At 60.9% G+C, this 7553-nt stretch overlaps 1 protein-coding gene across 1 annotated transcript; it reads left to right on the forward strand.

Moving 5' to 3' along the window:
* On the forward strand, positions 1-4183 carry GAS2L2 (growth arrest specific 2 like 2). The gene is made up of 6 exons (XM_066333706.1): positions 1-358; positions 993-1231; positions 1430-1537; positions 2042-2138; positions 2491-2740; positions 2913-4183. The coding sequence occupies exons 1-6, from the start codon at positions 1-3 to the stop codon at positions 4099-4101; spliced, it is 2241 nt and encodes a 746-aa protein (XP_066189803.1). The 3' UTR covers positions 4102-4183.
* The last annotated feature ends 3370 nt before the right edge of the window (positions 4184-7553 follow it).

Consider the following 7553-nt stretch of genomic DNA (forward strand, 5'->3'; position numbering starts at 1 on the left):
ATGTGGGGGACACCGGGCACTGGGGCACGGAGCATCCGTCCCTACCAGTCCTGCCAGCAGTACCTGTACGCCATGAAGGAGGACCTGGCAGAGTGGCTGAAGGAGCTCTATGACCTTGACATCGAGGTGGGCACCTTCTTGGAGGTGCTGGAGACAGGGGCTGTGCTTTGCTCCCACGCCAACCACGTCACCCAGGTGGCCGAGGAGTTCTCCCGTGCCTGCCCCGACGTGGCCCGGCACCTCCACCTGCCCACTGCCGGTGTCACCTGCAACCTCACTGCACAGCCAGGCACCTTCCAGGCCAGGGACAACGTCTCCAACTTCATCCAGTGGTGCAGGAAGGAAATGGATATCAAAGGTAGGATGCCATGCTCTGGTTGTCCCGTGTCTCCATGTTCAAGTCCCCTCCATGTTTTCCCATGTGTCCTTCATGCCCAGTGCCACCCCAGCATGGGACAGCACCATGTGCCTGCATCCCTGAGCTGGCATTCCTTGTACAAGGCCCTCCAGGCTTGGCAGCAGCTTTGCAGGGTGCTGGCACGTGGCTGGAGTGTTTGCTTGGGTGCAAATATGCACAGGAGGAATGGAAAAGGAAAGGGTGGATGGCACAGTGTGTCCCTGCCAGGGACAGCACGATCCCAGTCCTAAGGACAGCAGGAGAAGTCCTGGCTCTGAGCAAAGCATCTGTCACCCTGTGCTACCGCCAGGGATGCCCAGGAAGGGGAATGGCACAGAGCAAGATGTCCTCAGGCTCAGACACTGAGTTCTGTGGCCTTGGGATGCCATGAAACAGCTGTAGATGCCCAAAGGGAAAGGCTCTTCCTCCTTTATCATTAATCCCAACTCTTGTTGAACCCAACCACATTCCTGGTGGGAAGGCTCCAGTGAAGAGCACCCTTTTGGGTGGGGTTTGACTCGGTCTGTGCCCCCCATCCCCTTTGCCCCCATCCCCACGTGCTGGCCCTGGCTCAGCCCAGCCCTGCCCCGCCCAGACGTCCTGATGTTCGAGACAGAGGACCTGGTTCTGAGGAAGAATGAGAAGAACTTCGTGCTGTGCCTGCTGGAGCTGGCACGCCACGCTTCCCGCTTTGGAATGCGCGCCCCGACCCTGGTGCAGATGGAGGAGGAGATCGAGGAGGAGCTTCGGCAGGAGCTGGACCTGCCTCCCGTGGACCCCGCCCTGCCCCGGGCCCCCAGGGAACCACGGGACCTCAACAACCTCGACCTGATGGTACAGAGGGGCATGGGGTGGGATGGGGATGGGCGTGGAGATGGGTGGGCATGGGCAGGGATGGGCGTGGAGACGGGTGGGGATGGGCATGGAGATGGAGACAGAAGGGATGGACATGAAGGTGGATGGAGATGGGCACGGCCACCCCCAGGACCTTTCCCAGCAGCCCTGGTGAGGACCCATCCCTGCTGCCCGCAGGTCCAGCACCTGGTGAGCCGCTGTACCTGCCCTGTCCAGTTCCCCATGATCAAGATTTCGGAAGGGAAATACCGTGTGGGGGATTCTGACACCCTCATCTTTGTCCGGGTGAGTCTGCTCCACCCTGTGCTTTTGGGGCAAAAGCATCAGGAATTCTGCTCTGCTGCCATGATTCCTTTTCCACAATCCCCCAAAAGCCACCCGAGTGGGAGTTTTGACCATTATTCCCAAAGCAGGGCAGCAGGGAAGCTTAGCCCTGAGATAGATGTTGCTATGGATTTAACAGTCCGTATGTGTGTGGGGCCCAACCTGACATCCCACAGAGCCAAAGCCTGGTCCCACCAGCAATGGGAACAGTGGGATGCTCTGAATCCACCCCTAAGCCCGGCCAAAGAACTCAGCACAAGACCAAGGACAGGGATTTTCCAAAAGGATTCCGACCCCCTTGTGGCCAAATAAACCTGTCGGGATGGCCGCAGGAGCCGAGTCAGGGACGCGGGTGTCCTCTGGGACACCTGGTGGCACTTGGGGCAAGGCCAGAGCTCTCGAAGCCCGGCCGAGTGTGCCACCCCCAGGCTGCTGGTGTCCCACGGCATGGACATTCCCGTGCAGATCCTGCGGGAGCACGTCATGGTGCGGGTCGGGGGCGGTTGGGACACGCTGGAGCACTACCTGGACAAGCACGACCCGTGTCGCTGCACGTCGCTCTGTGAGTCCTCGCGTCCCCAAACCCCGCGGCTGGGCCAGGCGGGGCGGGGGAGGGATCTGCGTTGGTCTCATGCTTCTCGGGGACGTTTGCGGGAGCGGGAGGCTTTGGTAGAGCCGTGTCTCGTTGTTTCGCCGGCGAATGTCGGGTTTGGGTGACTTTCTTTGGCTTTGGTGGCCACTAGAGGTCATGGAAGACTTTTGGATGGAGCCGGACACCAAAAGCCCCTTCGCAGGGAGCGCAGCTTTCTGCCGGCACCCTCGGGGGGCTGGCCGCTGAGCGATGGCTGGGTGGGCTGCACCCGGCGGTGTGTGCAGGGGACAGGGCTGCTGAGCCCCCCGCGTTGTCCCCACAGCTCACAAACAAGCCTGGAAAGCGCGGAGCCCGCAGCAGCAAGTGCAGCACGAGGTCCGGCTGTGCCCGGCCCCGGGGGCGGCCGCCCGCAGCCCCCAGCCCGCGCTGCTGGTCAGCCGCTCGCAGAGCCCCCTGCCCCCTGTCACCTGGGGGGGCCGTGTCACCCCCGGCCCCCGGTCCCCTGAGGGTCGCCAGCCAGGTGCCAGCCCTCAGCGGGAGCCAGCGCAGCCCCGGAGGGTCCCTTCGGGCAGGTAAGTGCTGCAGAGATGTTTCGTGCCCCGAGCCGCCTGCCTTCACAGCGGCTTTTCTCACATCCTCGGAGGGTTTTTTTTTTTCCGCTTTCCCTTCCGGAGGTGCCCAGCCCCGGGCGGGACGGGGGGATGCAGCAACTCTCTGGCCGCTCTCCGCTGTGTGTCCCTGCAGGCTGCGGGAGCCGCCCGCTGTCCCTGTGCCGAGGCAGCCGCCACCACCCCGGTCACCAGCTCGATGCAACTCCCCTGGGCACGGGCCGAGGGGCCGGGCGCTCACCCCTCCCCGCCTGAGCCTCCCGAACGGCGCGGGGGTCCCCCGGGCACCGCAAGGGACCAGCGCAGGGAAAACCCCCGCTGTGGCACCGGCACCGGGCAGGGCCGCAGCTGCCAGCCCACGGACGGGACCAGCGCCTCCAAGAAGCAGCCAGCAAGGAAGAAAATCATCTGTGGTGGCTGCCAGGCCGCAGGAAACGAGGGCACCCACCGCAGCGACACCCCGAGCCCCCAGTCCCCTAAAGGTCTGCACCCCCAGTCCCCTAAAGGTCTGCACCCCGTCCTGGCTCCGGGATGCCCCGGGAGGCTCACGGAGCCTGCAGAGCCCGCGGGAAGGGAGGCAGCGAGCTCTTGGCGGGGGCCGGCAGCCCTCTGCCCGGAATTCCTCCGGCCAAGCCCCGAAACTGGACAGCGGGGTTAAACCTCCCCTCAGAGCCAGCCCGGGCCCCTCCCGGCCCCCCACCCCTCCGGGCCGTTCTCTCGAGGGCTGCAGGGGCTGTGCCGAGGGGACACGGCGGTGCCACCCAAGGGCTGCCGAGGGACCTCGGGCGCCAGAGGGTGAAGCCGGGGCAGCCTGCGGCCCTGGCAGCGGGGCTGGGGGGCTCCGGGGGGGCTGTGGGAACCCGCAGCCCCCCGGCTATGACAGAGTGCTGGAGGAGCTGTCCCGCGGGCCGCAGCCGCTGCGCCCCGTGGGGATGGGGAGTCAGATCCCCAAAACACCGGCACGAGCTGCCGCGCAGCCCCCAGCCCCGGGGGAGGCGGAGAGGCCGGGGCTGGGGGCTCAGACCCCGCGGGGACCCAGGGCCAACAACGCGGCCAAGCCCCGGCGTTGCCTGAAGAAACCCGAGCGTGTGCCCTCCATCTACAAGCTGAAGCTGCGGCCCAAGGTGCGGCCCCGGCGGGATCACCGGCCGGGCAAACGTCCCTCTCGCATCCCCACCCCGCTGGGGCATCGCCCCCCGGCGCCCCGGGGCCAGCAGCGGCCCCCCAGAGCCGCCCCGAGCGGCGGCACCCGGCCCACGGCCAAGCCCTGCCGCGGGGACAGCGGCACCTGGCTGACCGACGATGACGAGGAATCGTGGGTCTGAGCCCACCCCGGGCGTCCGTGGGGACAGACAGACAGACGGACCTCTCCTTCCAAAGGTGGGAGCGATGCTGAAGTTGAAACTGGAGCTGCGGTGCCCGAGGATTCCAAGGGTGACATAATGGGACAAACCGAGGGGTTCCACCTCACTTTTCAGAGCTGCAGCCTCTCCTTCCCCGTGATTTTTTTTTATCTGTACTGGTAATTCTGCTAAACGGGCACTTTTGTACTGGTTTGAATGGAAAAATTCAGCCCCAAATTGAGAGAATGGGATGTTTTCTGCAGGAGGAAGGGTTTAGCCCCCCCTGAAGTGGGGACACCCCACCGTTGACATCCATAAAAAGCACTTCATACCTCAATGCTCCCCATCTGCACCATGGCACCAGTTGAGCCTCGTGTCTGACAGCTCCAAGAGCCTTCATGAGTGCTTGGGTCACTCAGGTCAGGGGTCACAGGAGGGGACCTTTGCTGACCCCCGTGGTGATCGTGGTCCCTTTTGGGGTGATGGATGTCACTGAGGCATTGCTGCACCCTGAGCCTGCAGCCAGAGACCCCAAATGCTGTTTGTGCAATAGAGATGTACCAAAACTCTTCTATTTCCACATCTTTTCTGAATGGGTGGGGAGAGAGGAGATAATCCTGATGTTGGCACAGCAAACGTCCCTCTGAGACCCCCACAAGGCCCAGGAGAGCCCCATTTTCCATGAGAGGATGAAGTCAGCCCCATTTCCCTGCAGAGGAGCAGCAAATGTGAGCGCTGGGATTTTGGGAATGCAAAACCTGCTGGCAAAAACACTCCTGAGGCTGGTACGGAACAACGGGGACAGACCTGATTTTTAATTCAATTTTCAAAGGAGGAGGTGCAGGGCATCACAGGCGGTGTAGACACCTCGAGAATCTCCAACAAGGAGTCCAGGGGGGAAAAGGAAAGCCAAGTCCAGGCAACTGGGATGCTCATGGGGCAGGAGGAGGAGGAGAGGGAGAGGGAAGCATCCTTGGTGGGGCTGAACCAAACCCAGGCATCACCTCCACGAGCACAGGGGCAGAGACCTGGCACTGCCCTGGGCACAGCAGTGGGGACAATCCCAGCCAGTGCCAGGCCCAGGCTGCTCTCAGCAGGACCAGGGTGGTGCTGGGTGAGTGGTAAATCTGTAGTAAGGTGTGAGTAGGGCCGTGGAGTACTCGTGGTTGCTCCCGTGTGTTCCAATCCCTGTGCCTGGACACCTGGGATTTTCCTGCCTGGGATTTTCCCTGCCTGCACCCAGGGTGCCACCACCAGCACCACCACCTATCCCTTCCTGGGCTCTTGGGAAAGTAGCTCTTTGTAGCCCTCGTTTTTTCCCGGGAGCTGGGAAACGCTGTCGAAGCAGTGAGAGTTGTTATTATTACTAATATAACTTCCTCTGTCTATAAAGTACAATAGAATATAACAATTATATTTATAACTTTTTTTTTTCATTTTTTTCTTCAAAATACTAAATAGATGCTATAAAAACCTGTAACTAATTGTGCTATAAACTGCAGGCTACAGGGTTGTAACAAACAATGTATTGGCTTAGTCGTTGATATGTGTACGTTGGAGCACTTTATAAATGCTTTATTATTAGCATTTACCAAGGAATTTCCTTCTCAGACAATTTGGAGGGATAAAGCTCAAGCCAGGGATTGATAAGTGGACTTACACGTGTGGATAAATCCTGACAGGATGAGCTCGGATGGGGGAGCCAGGTTTGCCATGAAGGCCAGGGTTGGTGACAAGTGCCACTGCCCTTCCTGGCTGAGAAGGACCTGTGTCCCCCCATTGCCTTTCCTCATTTTTTTCCTTTTTCTTTTTTTCCTTTTGAATTTTGGAGCAAGGGGTTTGATTCCCTAAGCAGGGAGGGAGGAGCAGGATGTACCCCCAGCCGTGGGGCAGGGATGGGGTGGAGAGAGAGGCACTGGAGCTCAGCTGGAGCTGCCTTTACTGGGAAGCATTTCCAAGAGCACAGCGGGGCTGCTGGGCCGCGGATACCTGGCTGTGGTGGGAGAGAGGGGTGGCTGTCCTCTTTTGCTGCCCAGAGCAGCCCTGAACCCCTCCAGCTCCTTGTTACAGCAGGAATCACGGAGATGGTTTTGCTGGAGCATGGATCAGACACAGATCCTGCTCCAGGAGGTGAGGATGGTGTTTCCCTGTGTCTCACAGGGAGCAGCCACTGAGAAACCACGACCCTCTTGGCCTCTTGCTCTCATTTCACCACCCCATCATCATTTCCTAACAGGGGCTGCCCTTTGCCAACCCGCCCTGCAGGGCAGGATGCAGGCGTGCTGCAACTCTGCTGCAAAAACCCCCAGAAGTCTAAATAATAATAATAATAATTTTAAAAAATAGGGGGCTCACTTTTCTATTAGAGATATGAAGAGAGAAAAAAACCCCAAAACAGAAAAAAACCCAAGAATGCGACTGGAAGTGCTGCTCCAGCTCCCTGTTGCTGCCGAGGCTGCCCTGCCACGGCTGCATCTCCCCGGGATGGAGGCGACATCCCCTGGGAAAAGCCGGCGGGGCGGGACCTGGTGGCGCTGCCGGTGGCTGCGGTGGCACAGGGACACCCCGGGGGCTGGGGTGAAGCCGTGCAAAGCCGGTCACCTGCTGAGCCCAGGACGAGAGGTAGCAGAGGGGTGGTGACCTGCCCGGCAAGGAGCGTTCCCAGGTTATTTGGTGTTCACAGGCTGCGGGGAGGAGAAGCCTTCCGGGGCTGTGCTGGGGCAGAGGGGAGCTCCGAGCCCAGGGAAGGCAGAACCCAGCTCCTGGGGATATCAGGAGCAGGACTGGGACTTATTTTATTATTTTTTTTTTTTACTCCCTTTCTCGCTTTCCTCCAGAAATTCCACCTGGCAATCCGACCCTCCGAGCCAAAAGACAGCCCATGTAACCTGGCTGCTCTGCTCTCCGTGGGGAGAAATCCCAGCTCCGCAAGGGGAAAAGCAGGACTCCTGTTTCCCTGCAGGGATAGAAGCACCCCCAGAACACCGGGAATCAGGTGCTGGATAATTCCCTTCCAGGAGCAGGTGATGGCAGCAGGCAGCAGCAAGAGCTGCCTCTGTGCTGCCAGGGCAGGAACCGGCGAGGATGAACCGACAGCCGAAAATCTGGGCACCCTCCGGGGCACCTCCAGTGTCGTGTCCAACCCCCTGGGACGGCTCTGGCCTCAAGCCCTGGGGGCTTGGAGAGAGCTCGGGGTTTAACCAAAGCTTTCAAGGTTAAAAGGGCCTTTAACCCTCACCCCTCCCTATCCCCAGGCAGCCCGGCCAGCGCCCTGCCCCGACCCGGCCACTGCATCACCCTGCCCCAGGGTCCCCAAATGTCACCGCAGGGGATGATGCCACCCTGGTGGCGCCTCCAGCGCAGCTCCCAGCCCCCGGAGAGCAGAACCCGAGGACGGGCAGCCCCAGAGGGGAGCCGGGGGTCCCTCGGGGGCA

Source organism: Sylvia atricapilla, chromosome 20 (assembly GCF_009819655.1).
Source record: "Sylvia atricapilla isolate bSylAtr1 chromosome 20, bSylAtr1.pri, whole genome shotgun sequence".
In the NCBI taxonomy this organism is placed as follows: domain Eukaryota; kingdom Metazoa; phylum Chordata; class Aves; order Passeriformes; family Sylviidae; genus Sylvia; species Sylvia atricapilla.